Source organism: Rhodnius prolixus, unplaced genomic scaffold (genome assembly GCF_049639745.1).
Source record: "Rhodnius prolixus isolate KJV_2025 unplaced genomic scaffold, Rpr scaffold_5, whole genome shotgun sequence".
Classification (NCBI taxonomy): domain Eukaryota; kingdom Metazoa; phylum Arthropoda; class Insecta; order Hemiptera; family Reduviidae; genus Rhodnius; species Rhodnius prolixus.
The window spans coordinates 24,446,801-24,461,674 of NW_027411624.1; the positions used below are offsets into that span (position 1 = coordinate 24,446,801).

General features: G+C 31.8%; 3 protein-coding genes across 5 annotated transcripts; 2 read left to right on the forward strand and 1 right to left on the reverse strand.

Annotated features, from left to right (window-relative positions):
- The first annotated feature begins 202 nt into the window (after positions 1–202).
- Positions 203–1,046, forward strand: RpL26 (ribosomal protein L26). The gene has a single exon (XM_074135696.1). It carries the CDS (start codon positions 462–464, stop codon positions 897–899), a length of 438 nt encoding a protein of 145 aa, XP_073991797.1. The 5' UTR covers positions 203–461; the 3' UTR covers positions 900–1,046.
- A 1,860-nt stretch (positions 1,047–2,906) lies between these two features.
- On the reverse strand, positions 2,907–10,561 carry LOC141458098 (uncharacterized). 3 transcript variants are annotated; one of them, XM_074135682.1, is made up of 16 exons: positions 10,391–10,558; positions 10,137–10,312; positions 9,908–10,062; positions 9,583–9,831; positions 9,150–9,240; positions 8,981–9,064; positions 8,722–8,873; positions 8,380–8,634; positions 8,187–8,300; positions 7,487–7,648; positions 7,038–7,184; positions 6,783–6,930; positions 6,521–6,695; positions 5,576–5,750; positions 3,328–3,478; positions 2,907–3,021 (listed from the first exon to the last, which is right to left on the reverse strand). In XM_074135682.1, exons 2-15 carry the CDS (start codon positions 10,203–10,205, stop codon positions 3,364–3,366), a joined length of 2,091 nt encoding a protein of 696 aa, XP_073991783.1. In that variant the 5' UTR covers positions 10,206–10,312; positions 10,391–10,558; the 3' UTR covers positions 2,907–3,021; positions 3,328–3,363. The 3 variants fall into 3 exon arrangements, with proteins under 3 accessions (XP_073991783.1, XP_073991782.1, XP_073991784.1); XM_074135681.1 differs by lacking the exon at positions 2,907–3,021 and having other exon boundaries at positions 3,262–3,478; XM_074135683.1 differs by lacking the exons at positions 2,907–3,021; positions 3,328–3,478 and adding an exon at positions 6,214–6,302 and having other exon boundaries at positions 5,612–5,750; positions 10,391–10,561.
- A 1,179-nt stretch (positions 10,562–11,740) lies between these two features.
- On the forward strand, positions 11,741–14,874 carry LOC141458103 (thialysine N-epsilon-acetyltransferase). The gene is made up of 4 exons (XM_074135695.1): positions 11,741–11,899; positions 11,984–12,035; positions 12,129–12,343; positions 14,197–14,874. The coding sequence occupies exons 1-4, from the start codon at positions 11,834–11,836 to the stop codon at positions 14,365–14,367; spliced, it is 504 nt and encodes a 167-aa protein (XP_073991796.1). The 5' UTR covers positions 11,741–11,833; the 3' UTR covers positions 14,368–14,874.

Sequence of the window (14,874 nt, forward strand, 5' to 3'; positions counted from 1 at the left end):
AATATTTAAGGGAAATATTTCATCTACATATTTTGACGAATGTCGGTAGCACTTGCTAAAAAAAAGTTTAGTTTATGATATCGTTATCGAGTTCTTGTTAAGTTAACCCCCTCCAACTATATTTATATAAGTTTTTGCTGGTACTTCTAGAACAAAATTAAACACAAATGATGACAATTTATAAATACTGAAATAATAATCTATGCTGTTCCAAGTTATAATTTGTTTTAAATTAATTTGACTAGTATGAGTTTGTGAATCATGCACTAGTCTTTGTTTAACATTCATGAAACTTTGAGGGAAGGATTAATGACTGTTATAGTGTACTAGTCAAAGTCATCAGACACATACAACCAAGAACCATTCAGACGTAAGTTGGAGAATACCTTAGTGTATAGTTTCTTAAAGTTTGGTAGCCTTTCTTTTAATTACTTCGAACGCTTAAAACAAAATCGTTTACTATGAAGATAAATAAGTTAGTAACTTCATCACGACGAAAAAACCGTAAACGTTATTTTTCTGCGCCATCTCATATTCGGAGACGATTTATGTCCGCCCCTTTGTCGAAAGAACTCCGTCAAAAATACAATGTAAAAAATATGCCTGTCAGGAAAGACGATGAAGTGCAAGTGGTCCGTGGACATTATAAAGGTCAGCAGGTTGGTAAAGTAATCCAGGTTTATAGGAAGAAGTATATAATCTACATTGAAAGAGTACAAAGAGAAAAAGCTAATGGAGCCACTGTATATGTTGGTGTTCATCCATCCAAGACTGTAATTGTAAAACTTAAAGTGGATAAAGACCGGAAGAAAATATTGGACAGACGGGCCCGCGGAAGAGAAGTAGCAGTAGATAAAGGAAAGTATACCGAAGAAACCACAACAGTTGATGCATCTTGAAAAAAAAATTCTGTTGCCATTTTATTTTTGGTCAACCATTTTGAATGTTACCATAAAATGTACGAAAGAATGCATTCTTTAATTGTATTTTCTGCAACTTTTTTTTAAAGTCAAATTTCTTTTTCCTTTAGTGTTATTTTGATGTACTTAATGTTTATAGAGATCATTTAAATAAATTTTGTAAAAAACTCCTTGACTTTTACATATTTACCTAGCAGTTTACTGAAAGAAATAAATGCAGCGATTCTGTTAGTGATGAAATTAGGTAATTTACACAGTATGTATATATTATATGTAATACATACTTAATTCAACACTTTCGTTCGAATTTATCTTTTAATTGGAATGTTGTTAAAAAAAGCGGGTAATTATCTATTTGAGGTATAATGTACTCAATAAAATTCGGTTCAATTTTTCTTAATCTCCAGGTATCTCCGTTTGACGCAATAATAAAGCTGTGAATATTAATTGTTCATACCTTCAGTGTAGTCTTCTTTTGATTGCAAAGAATCCCAATATCTGAGAAAGTATACTAACGTCTCATAAAGCCCTTAGTGATCCAGAGGAGTTGCGATGCCTTTGGAAACCCTACGATACTTTTAGCCCTCTTTCAGGGCCTTTTTTTTTTTAGAATAAAAGACATCTAGGACCGAAATTACCACAATATTCATTAGTTCAATAGTTTCCTAGTCTTCCAGCTTTTTGACTTTATTTCCCGTCGACCTTATTTACATCTTTTAATTAATTTTGCTTTTCACATTCTGAATCCAGTACGTCTTCAAACAATAACATTTTAAGAGGTTAATTGCCGTGATTGGAGTTCAGGACTCTATTACCTCAAATGTTGACGCGCTAATGAACAAAAATTCTATTTATAATAAATAAATCTATTTTTGATACCTAAATATAAAAAAAAGTAAAGTAATCGCCAATTTTTGCAGGTGTGGCTTAAAGTTCAATGGACGGATAGAAGCGTAAAAACATACATTACTATCAACATGTTTCTGACAAAAAATAGTTAAATGCGGGATTCGAACTAGAGATCTCCCACTCATAAATCCACGCTTCATAACTAGTATACAAACCTGCACCATATGCTTCATATGCTTGGTATATATGAACTGAAATTGCAGGTCATAAAAAAGATTTCTGCAAATGTATTCCTGCTAAAGATCCAAGCATTTATGGTAAAAAAAGGACATCAATAGTTTACATGTTTTATTCGTCAAAACAAGTTTGTTTTTTTCAAGTTCTAACCAGTTTTGGATTTTTAAAATGAAAAGAACAATAAAGCTAGCTTTCAGACATGATGAGGAACTGAACCCAAAGAAAATGAAAGAATATTATTACAACAGTAGTGAGACAACGGACACCACGAAACCTTTCCACAATTCGAGAGCCCAGAAACAGAACGCTACTGCGTTTATTTACAATTTGGAAATACCGTTTTGATCAGAGATTACGTTTTCTAGATTTATTGACCTAAAAAGATCGCATGATCGGGGCCGTATCATGGTTTCTCCCCAACCTTCCAGTACCCACTTAGCCAATGCTCACAAATAAAGCTTTTATAAATAAAATCCTTTATTGAAACCTGATGAACATTACTTTGAGATGCATACATTCCGATACCAATTAGAATTGGAAAAAGTCATTTTTGGAAGAATTTCTAAGCTCTAGAATAATATTTTGCCTACACCTATATAGATTCATGTTCCCATAAAAATGCTTTCTCGTTTAGAAACAAATACAACTGCTTTTTACAAAAATATGTGTGCGAACAAGCTTTTGATTTTATTTTTAGTTTCCAAGGACTTTTCCCTCTCACTCTCAATTCACAGATTCCCAAAATATTGGAAATCAATATCTCATTTTGTTTTGATTTGTTAATTACTATTAATGCTGGTCCCTTGATTACCTTACCTTCTTTTCTTCTTGTAGTTTCACTTGTTGATTGATTTTAGATTTTGAAAGATATTTTTTGGCAATTGTGTAAATAACTGGATGTTCGTTCTTGAACGTATAATTCAAGTGACTACAACTTAAAATTATTTTCTACATCCCTTGATTTACAAATACTGCTTTCAACTTCCACATGAATTTATCCCAACAGTTAAACAAGCTAAAAAAAGTCAAAAGCAGGTTTCACAAAATAGCAAGAGAAATATCATATGTTTTGAATTTTAGGCGTATTGAATGAAACGTAAGTGTGATTTAAGGAAACCTTACCTGTCCACAATCCAATGTTAATGATAACTCAATGAACATGAAGTTATAAGTATTTTTCTCTCAAGTGCAAATCTTATTAATTACGATATATATACATCTTTGTACAAACACAAGTAAAAAATTATCACAAAAATCGAGTGATAAAATAATTCATAAAATATACATTAGAAATAAATAAATAGGAATACAAATCACATACTTATAAACAAATTTTCCAAAGAAAGAGAGAGCGATGTTAAGAAAGCCGTTCTTTAAGGCCAAACGCTAGTAGACCATTATTTCTAGAATACTCCATTGATAACAGGTACGCACAATCAGTTTCATACTTTTTTGGCACAATATTGCCGGTACTGAAAAATTAAAACAAAAAAAAAGACATACGCAAACTTAATACTTTGGTTTTTAATAATTTGATATATATTACTATTAAAGATAAACTGTTTTATTGGTTTTTATCAAGCAAGCCTCAGAACACCAACTAATTACTTGAGATTAGAGAAAAATCAAAACACAATTTGTCAATTATTGACCAAATATTCGTACATGTTTTATATTTACAGTAAAATTTGCGTCTTGACTACATTTACAGTGGTCTGAGAGTATAAAACACATCAAGGGGCTTCCCATGGACTTCCTTTGCAACCAGGAACGTTCACAGGTTGCGGATATTGGAAAATATAAAGCCGCCATACATGGTGCTGCGAAATATGAACCACGAAATAAGCAAGCCTAGTCTGACGAATATGCAGTATATACATACATGCAATACATGAGAGGGGGCACATCAGGGAGGGATTGACACCGACAATTGAAACTAAGAGGAGGTAATAATTTGGGAAGAAAATATGGGAAAAAGTCCTCCAATAGTAAAGAAAAAGGTAATCGCGATGCTTTGAAGGTAACACAGAATTAAAACTATGATTTTTATCACTATCTCTTTTTAATTTTTATGGGAAGAGCAGTGGTAGGACGGAATTGCCGATTGGGAGCGAATGAATCTTGGTCGATGTGGTTTTCGAATGACCAAGTAAAAATAATACTAATAGTATTAATATAATAATAATAGTAGTAGAGCAGTTTGCTTACTTAAAGTTACCGGTAGATAGAAATTAGTAATCACAAGTAATCCAATTTGCAATGCACTTGAAAGAATTCAAAATGCAAGGAACATAACCATTTCAAAAGAAAATAATTTTCCATTCAATAATCGAAAGCTTCCTGCTGTACGTTGTGGAACCTTGGATTGTCTCAGGAAAATTAAGAAGAGGGAAAGTTAAGAGATGGACTTTTGGAAGATCTCTGAAATAGAGACAAGGATGGTTAAGATGACAACTGAAAGAATAAGAGTAGAAATGGAAATAAAAAGTGGACATTACCGCCAAATTAATTAAGAAGAAACTGAGCTAATACGGTCACATAAACAAGATGGCAATGGTGGTTACAAGCGAAAAAAAAGAAAGGAAGATATTGGAGGATGGAAACCTGCAGGGGTCGCGCTGAATGGATGGGGACAAGGAGAAATAGAGGAAAGCCATCGCCTAAACGGTAACATTTAAGTGATGGGAGAAACCGTTGTTATGTTAGTAAAAGACTATTGACTATTTCCATTATGCATAACTTGATAATGAGGATGAATGCCGTTAAGCGCGATTGTGAATTCTCTGGAAAAAAATATGAGTGAGAAGGGAGCCTTTAAAGAAATTAAAGTCTAGAAGAAATGGATTTGTTAGGGAAAAAGATAGGGATGATGAAGTCAATGGATTGCAAATCGGAAGATTTGGATTCGTACAGAAAGAACTTTTAGCGGCTCCACCTGTTCTCGCGCAACTACATCTCTTCAAACATGTTTAAACCATTCACATTGGCTTTTAAACTTTGATATAAAGACCGTTAGATTGGTATATGAAGCGTTCCTTCAAGAATCCTATCTGAATGCTGTCTAAGATGCAGCGCTTTATGATCATCAGATTGTAAATATTGCAGATATTGATGCAATTATTAAATTATTTGCTCTTCATTCAATCAAATGTATATGGCACTTAAGGGATGCTGGAAGAATTTTTAGAGAGAAGATATAATTTGTTTTTAAGCAATTACCTTGAACTTTGAAAGAGGACCTATATGTTCAAGCCTTTAGCAACGGTTGCTTGTTGAATAATATGTGCTCAAAATAGGAGTTAGGCCATGCACATATGGAATCTAAAAACTGAACTTTTGGTTTGTTTCATTGCGAGATTGTCTTATGAAAAGAAAAAAAAGTAGTCAAATTTTTATAACTTTTAAAGAGGCATGAGTGAAAAAATTAGGGCCAGATAATAAAAGAGTATCTGCCATCTTTTTCTTGGTCGCTCTTAACTGCCCAACATGTTTGCAATCGATGTAAATATGAAGCTTTCCTTAAATGGAAATAAAAGAAAGAAAAAAGTTTAAAACAATAAAATTCATACCATGCATCTTTGTTATCTAACGCCCATAGTAATATTGTACCATCAAGTGATGCTGCTGAAACTGTGGATCCATCAATACTCCAATCAACCGAAACAATTCTACACGTGTGCCCAGTTAATTTCAAAATATAATTTGCACTTGCTAGATCCCATAACCACACGCATTTATCTTCACCTGTAAATTATAATACAACAATATGAAGCACACTGGATATAATTAAATTCGTACTTTAATCGAGTCGTTAAATTAAATTAAAAGTTGAACTGAATGCAACCATTTGCTTTAGAACTTAAGACAAGACAAAAAAGAAATAATACAAAAGAAAATCATATCAATACAATAGCAGGAGTTGTCAAAACTCAAGACTGGGTAGTACGGAAGAGAATTGGACAAAAATATTATTATAATCATTACATTATTTTTAACGAAAGCATTGATAAAAAGATCCTTTTACTTTAGTAAAGAAGCATTGATTGAAAATTATGCAAATAATTTTGAATTTTGTTCAACTTGCTGTAACATTACTTTCACATGTTAAGAAAAATTAAACTTTTTAACTTCATTTTATCAAAGAACCGATGATTATTATTTTTCTTTACAATGTGAAAACGTATATTTAAAAAAAAAAATCCGATACTTTTATCATATATCAGCTTTGGACCGCCAAAGGCTCCTTTCTACACGAATGCTTTGGTCCATCAGACAAGTTTGTTTTAGATTTTGTTTCTGAAATTTAAAAAAAAAATCGTTGCAACTCATTTCTAGAAAATTGAAAAACCGCAAAAAAAAAAAATATTCAGTAAAGTGGCACTTATGACTGGTGAACTTAGATAAAAATATTAGTATCAAAAGTGTTATTAGTACTAAAACGGAATCCAAATTTAGCATCCTGCAATTCTTGTTTTAGGGATGTTCAGTACAATGGATGCGAGTTCAATAAGTACCTGCTGATGCTACATACTGTCCATTAGGACTGAAGGCCAATGTTTCCACAGCTCCCATATCTGGAAATCCGCCCATTACTCTTACCATAGCACCATCAGTGATTGACCACAATCTTACAGTTCTGTCTGGTGAACCAGTTGCCAAATAGCTGCCATTTGGATGGAAAGCGACACTCTATATATTTATAATTAATTTACTAATTTGTATTAATTTTAAAGATCACTTTAAAAATAACTTTCAAGAGATAATTGCATATGTTACCGTTACAGCTTGTAAATGGCCAGCCATAACTCGTACAGGAAATGTTCTGTCAAGGCACCATAACTTAGCAGTCTTATCACTAGAAGCAGTAGCTACATAATTAGCAATAGTACTTACAGCTACACTCCATACGGGTGATGAATGACCTCTAAAACAAATAAATGTTTGATAACAATAAAAAATATTTATGTATTTATTACACCGCAATACAACTTAAAGGTGAAATGAATTTAATCACAAAATTAAAATAATTACCTATAAACCACTGGGCAAGAAAAGTCAGAAAGATTCCAAAGCCTCATTGTAGTATCAAACGACACAGATAAAAGATATTCACAGTTTGGTAAAAATGCTACGTCGTAAACAGCATCACTGTGCCCTCTGAGAGGCCACATCTGTTGGCTGAAAAAAAAGAGATTACCATCCTTTAAGTAGGAACGAATAATCGCTGCTTGAGAGCATGCACATTCTTTTTATAACACCAAGGCATTTTTAAATGAGCAATTTTATTCTCATTCAGTTAATGCTGCATTTTCATAAAACTTAAGAAGGGGAAATACAAGGTTTTGGGAGTACAAAGTGTGAAGTACTTTTTTGTACATAGGAGAAACTAGGGAATGCAGCAAGGATGTATCTTACATCATATCATATCATATAACTTACTCAATACATCTTAATTTCATTATTTCATTAAAATTACAAACCTGGGCATCAGACCTAGTGTTTCCCCATTGTCTGCATTGAACACAGAATCTTGATCATTAGAGAACCCGCCAGGCGACGACATGCTTTGTAGATGATCAATATCTATTTTCGGTTTAGTGTTCATAGGGCTTGATTTAGACATGTTATCCAATGTGGTATAACTAAACAAAATACATGAATGAAATAATGAAATAGTTCAGACTGGTCTACAAAAAATAAAAATGGATAAGTTAATTAATTTTAAAAAATTATGAAGGAAAAGGTTTGTGTGTTTAAAAATTAAAGCTATTTTTTTTTTTTTTTCTTAAAATGGCCTTAAGATTTTAGAAATTATGTGAAAACTTATATACATTGAGCAAATTCCTTCGCTCAACTAAACGAATTAATTCAATCTGCCAACAAGTTGCTCAATAAAAATAAAATCAATTATTTTACACACAGATATATTAAGATTCATAACTATCCTTTAGTGATCTGAAAAAAGTGAAATTTTGCTATGTTACTTAACTAGTAATTTGTTAACCAATTTTTATTTTCACCTTCGATGCTTTTGAGCTTCATAATAGTCCAGTGGTGGTTGTAATTTAATTATAAGAGAAGTTTAAATGAAAATAAATTGTTTAAAGTGGAAGATCTAAAGCTTATCATTTTACTAGTATTAACAAAAAGGTATTTGTTATAAGTATTTTTAACACTTACAGGAATTCATTTTCTGGTCCTAACGATTCTGAAGATTCACTTTCGTCTGAACCTCCATCTAAAACTTCTTCATCTACTTGTTTTTCTGGTTCTAAAAAACTTTCCTGTGTGATTCTAGTTAAAAAAAAATCACATAAACTTATGTTTCATAGATTTTTCAGGGTACAAATTTACGAACGTTTACCACACAAACCTAGACAACGAGGGTATTTGCGAAGTTGAAGGCTGAGGTTCAAAATCATGTATTTCTTCTGTTGCTATATCGTACGGTTCTGGACATTCAGAATCAGTATCCGAATCAACTTCACCAAGTGGCACTGACTGAAAATAGCTTTCATGTAATTTTGGACTGATTCGGTTTTCACCAAGACCCCAGATTCTAACTTCTGATCTTTTATCACCTGTAGCAGCAAGATAATGTTCCTCAGATATACGTCCACAAACTATCCTGTTGAAAAAATTTGAAACAAATTATCAGCTAACAATTTTTTTAAATAATACGCAGTAAATTTACAAAACGTATGAAAAGGCAAACCCTTCGGTTCTGTAAGCCGTGTATAGCAAAAGAGGTGGAGGGGGCGTTGACTGTAATCTCTTTGGATTGATCTCCTTCATTAATTCTTCCACCTTCTTTGTATGATGTCCTTTATAAGTTCGCACTGGACTTTCATCTTCAGAGCTACCACCCTTTTTGCAAAAGTGATATTCCGAATTCATTTGTAATTCATAGTCAGCAATAACTTACTATAAGTAGAGAAATAATTGCGTGCCAGTACAATTGGAAATTCACTCACCTCATCAAATCGACTGGATTCCAAGTTGTCATCATCGCTTTCCTCATCTTCCTCTTCGGCAAATTCAAACCAAGTTTGCAATATCTAACGCATAAAATAATAAAAAATAAAAATAAAGTGCTAAATGTCACACATTTAAACAAGCAAAATAGAAATGTTTCCTGCTTACCGCAATTATTATGTTAAGGTCTCTGACAGAAAGAAATTTTCTAAGAAGAACGAGTGTATCATGGGTTAATTTTAATCTAAATTTTGATTCCCTAAAAGTTGAAATAGATTAAAGAACATCATAAAATTCGGTTCCGCCTTTTTGTAGAATATACTTTTTATCACAGCTTAAGATTGAAGAAAATATGAATTTTTATTATACTTAGTGGCCGTAAACTATTAATATTTAGGATTAAACTTGTGAGGATTCGATCAAATAAAAACCAGCAACTCAATCTTTATTTTTAAATAAGTCAGATTTTTTTCTGTAACTTACATAACAACGCCCTGAGGAAGACAATAAATATGTCAACGCGGCGTAAAGACTGAGTTGCTGTTTTTTATTTGACCGAATCTTCTCAAGTTTAATCCTAAATATTGAAGGAAATAATTACCTGAATGCTTTAACGAGAGGATGTCTTGATAAATCACTTGCTGAAGGTACATTAAGCAGTTGCTCCACGCAAGGATACCATTCCTCAGTAATAAGGCGCAAAGAAAACATCATAAAAAAATTTATGCAGTCTTGTTTAGGATGTATCCTCAAAGCATCTAGATACAAATGACACAGTACAGGCATTAGCATTGGTGTAAGGTCTGCCTGCTGGCGATCGTCTAGATTTTCAGATATCCAAGTCTCCAACCTTGACATAAGAATTAATTTCTTTTAATAACTATTTTTTAATCATTTTTAACTTAAAAAAAAGTTTTGTGACTCACGATGTGAACTGTTGTTCAGCATGGCTTATTTCATATGCTACACTTGAAAGGGAGGTAATAATGTTCAATCCAGAAGATGCACTATCCACAAAATCCAGTAGTTCACTTTTGCGTTTAGATACTTCAGTATCTCGATTGAGATATACATCACCAACCTCAAATATAAAAGAAAAATAATGCACTTCAAGAAATAATAATATATAACTTAATCAAATGAAACAGAACTCACTATATATCTTCTCTTCTTAAAATATGACACTGTTTTTTTTGCAACTTCTTCTACTTTATCAGGATTCATTTTGATAATAAAAGAGCTAATATCAAAAAGATATTAGGCTTGCGTTAGTTACCTTCCGCTATTAAATAATGGACATGTAGCTCTAAATGTGTAATAGATGCATTCTTCTACAAAGTTTAAATTCAGACAAAGAAATGAGTTAAAGAATAAAATTTTATGGGTATTTTTAAGCTTCTTAAACTTACCTTGCGTTCTTTTAATTCCCATCGTGATTATTATCCAAAAATCAGCCAAAGAAAATAATTAAAAAGAAAAGTGATCACGCCGGTCTGCCGAACATATTGCTGCTTGATTTGATTCTTGAAACAAGCACCGAGGTAAATGAGAAAGGTTCTACTAGACTGGACGCTGTTACCTAAATAATAACCTGTACGTTTTTAATTTAACTTAAAAATGGGATAACAGTTATCCGATTATATTGGTAATTATAGCTCACAAAGTGAGGTGGAATCTGTACTTTGTACGCAAAATTTACTGATTGTAGTAATTTGCCACTACAAGTACAATTTTACTTCATGCTATTTCAGATTCAGCATATTTTCTCTAAAAGTCAAGGGTGTATGAGCTGCAGATTGCCAGATGTTTTTCTATCATTTGGGAATTTGCTTGTTTCAATTAGGCCTTTCTTCTTGGTTAAAACTTCCATTTCAGCAATGTACTTTTTTGTGGGAAGTTCATTCTCTGCCATCGGTCTGTAATTCTGCCAAAATTGTATTCTTAGCCGCTGCATCAGTTTATGGTTAAAATTTCTGTTTCCATTGGTGTAACTCCAGCGCAGTTAAAGAGCGAGCACTTAATATAACTAACCAAAGGGCTGGGCTTTAAATTTTTTTCAATTTTACCAACTAGGAGTCAGAGCAATTGATTTGTGTTTTCTTAACCATATTCCAGTGCAGGACGATCATAGGATTGGTAAGCTAGAGAGAGAGTGAGAGAGCAAAACATGGAGAGTACCCCACTACCTCTTCATAAAACATCAGTTCGGAAATTGCATTATTTGCTTTATAGTTGCAAATATATTTGTTTTTCAAAGGTTTGCTAAAGATTTACGTGCAGAAGAAATGATTCTTCTAAGCGTTGAGGTTCACTAGCCAAGAGCGACCGTAGTTATTCGTGAGCTTTAATTAAATTGCTTTTTTGCAGTACTCAGGCAGGTTTTTTTGAAAAGCCGAGAACAGCGTTAAAGATAGAGCAGGTGTTCCGTGCAAGTGGCAGAGAATCTTAACCAAAATAGGTTGCTTGTTTAATTTTAATTAATTGATGGGCTAACTTTATAGGACAGCAATATCAGTACCTTTGTCAAGCTCTGATAAAATGTCACTTATTGCAACTAAATATGATTTTAAATAATTATATTTTTTCAAATTTTTGCTACCTAACCAGTCAACATCTTTATTTTGTAAAAAATAGTACAATTAATACTTTCTTAAATCTTATACTATTTTCTAAACAATTCAAATGAAAAAAATTCAAATTCATAATCATTTGACATGTTACTAACAAAATTAAATGTCATAAAAGTGTGACGTCATTTTTAGATAATAAATACTATCTTTATTCTCCCGTACTCAAACAATCTACCACTTACCAAAGCAGATTAGTATACGTTTATCATTCTTTCAATAAAAATGGTTAAATGTGTTGTACGAAATGCTAGAAGAGAAGACTGTGTAGAAATAAGAAGGCTTATTCAGGTAAAGTTATGTAAAATTCACGTGCTTTCATTTTTATTTTTTTTAAAGTTTTTCGAGTGTCATCAGTGATAATGCATTTTTTAGGAATTAGCAGATTTTGAAAAATTGCCAGACTCGGTGAAAATTGGAGCTGAAAGTACGATAAAAATGTTTATAAATATGTATATTTTATTTGGGCGCATCGACTGCTATGGTCACTAACGCTCTCACTAATCTCTTGTCTCATTAGCTCTAGAAAAAGATGGCTTTGACAATGCTCAACCACCTTATCAATGTATAGTAGCAGAAGATCCAGAAAATACGATGAAATTAATTGGTTATGCACTATTTTTCAACGGATATGCTACCTGGAATGGAAGAAGAGTTTATTTAGATGATATTATGGTGACGGAGAAATATAGAAGATCTGGTATCGGATTGCAACTATTTTCTCGTGTTTGCGAGGTATTCATTTATCAAATAAGTTTACATCACAAAAATAAGTTATCCAGTACCATTCTGTTTTAGAACTTGCAATTACTAATATTTAATTTTTTTCAATTTCTTTACCTTACACTTCTTTAATATCAATGATTCTAGTTCTCACTCATCTCAATACTTCTATGATGCCTATTTCATAACTTTCGTTCATTGCCGAACACTACAAAAGAAAATAATTTCATTTCTTGTCAACTAACATCCAGTTACTGATATCCTCCAATTTTTATATAAATCGGGCTAATTCCCCTTGTTTTTCTTAAATGTTATTATAACTTAATTTACAGTACTTCTTAATTGTCTTAAACTTAACCATTTAATACATTTAGTTTCAGGTTTCTCGTCCAACTGTTCTAGGAATCTTTCAAGCTCATTCTTCTCCTACATTAGATCGTAAAGATATTACCTAAACTTTGAATAGATCACTTACTTCCAGGATACGTTCAGATTTTCTTAAATTTAGCTACTTAATACCCATTTTTGAGTAGAGATAAGTGTATACAGCTCTATTATCATCTAGAGTTGTATAAATAAAGTATTTCAGTGTTGTACAAGATCACTCTGTATAATCACGGATTTATGAAAGGCAGAATTATAACAACCAATTATTTCTTATCTTATTTTTCTTCGTTTCATTGTCTGTATGGTGAAAACCAATTCAAAAAAAAATTCTTCGTTTTCGATAATTTCTCACACGGTTTCAGGTTTATGTTTTTATTTCTATTTTGATCAACTTTTTGAAAAACAAAGTAAGTGTGGAAGAATTGTGGTTTTTTGCTGGAATAGTTTGCTTATCTTGTACAAAGACCACAATATGTAAAATTAAAATTCTTATAATCTTACATCCAGAGTTCCTCAAGGTTCTCATTAAGGTTCATTTTTTGTTTTTCACTTGTCATGACTTCTAAACATTTCTCTCTATGCGGACAGTCTCAAAATATTTAGAACGATGGCATCTCCAAATGACTGTTATGGTATGTAATCATCACTGGACCTTTGCACGAGTATTGCCAGCTCAACATGCCGTTGAATTTAAAATATTGATCTGTGGTGTCGTATTAATACATACTTCACGATATTTTTTAATTATTCTATTATAACATCCTCAATCAGCAATCTCGGGGGTAGTTTTCACCAAGCAAACTGGGTGTTTCATTGGTGGGATTTGCAAGTTTACCGACATTTTCAATATCAAACAGAGAAAATTTAAAACATTTTCCCTCTTGACTCATTTTGAAGTATGGTTTTGTTGTTTGTTTACAAAACTTCTATTAACAATATAATGAAATTACTGAAAAGGATTCTGGGTACGGACACTATTTGTATAATTTTCAATCTTTCCGTACTACACGTGATGACCTACCTACTAGACATCCACTGAACTGAATCTCTTCAAGGAGAAGCTGCCACAATGTTGTACTATTGAAACACCAACTTGATTTAACCACCTTCATAAGAAATAATTTACGAAGTCCAGTAGCTTGACTGAAAAGTAGATTTATTTCCTATTCCACGATGTGTCAGAAATAACTTGCTATGAAAAGTCTATTGAGCAAATAACAAAGCTCCATGTCCAACATTGACTCCATACTAGTCAATGTAAATAAAAATAATTTGTAAATATACGAGGTGTAAGGAAAAAAATGTGTTTTGGCGACCTTTCAGTGGCATTTGATTTTGGTGGTCCTTATACATCAAGGTGTATTAGATTTATTGACGGTCGATTTCACAATAATAAATTCTATTTAAAATTTTTGTTTTCGTTTGTAAATGTGTTCACTATTTATAAACGCATAAATAAAATTTAACATTTTTTTTAGGAATGTGTGAAGCAAGGGTGTAAGGTATTGAATTTTGTAGTACTCGACTGGAATCCTGCTCAAGAGTTTTACAAGAAACTTGGCGCTGAAGACTTAACGAATAAAGAAGGATGGCATTTTTTCTGTTTAAATGAATCTAAAATCAAAGAAATGGCTACATTAAATTATTAATATCTAAAAATTATCAAACATTGTATGAATGAATGAACAATTTCCAGTGTGTCCCAGAAAAATCAAACCTTTTATGTACAAAAAAAATTTATATTTTTAAAAAATCAAAATAATTTTACATTTCAGTCATGTTACAATATCTTAACTGGTCGAATGGAGCCTCAAAATTAAAACATTGTCAAAATATTAGACAGTCACGTTGAATAATTTATTTTGAAATTTCTAAATAAGTGCCTAAGTAAATATGTAAATTAAAAGTACTAAAAAGTCTTGATTTTGAATAATACAAGTTGATATAAAAACATAACCAAAATAAATTAAAAGGCCAAAAACAGTTTGTACAGAAACGATTAGCCTAGTACCGTACTAATATATTATAAATTTCATTGTACCTCACTAATATTTCTAATCAATCTATTATTTAACTATAATTTTATACAGAAAAGTTGTTTCAATCTTTGTTAAATGAAATATAATTGATAAATTTATATAAAAAGTAAAAATAAC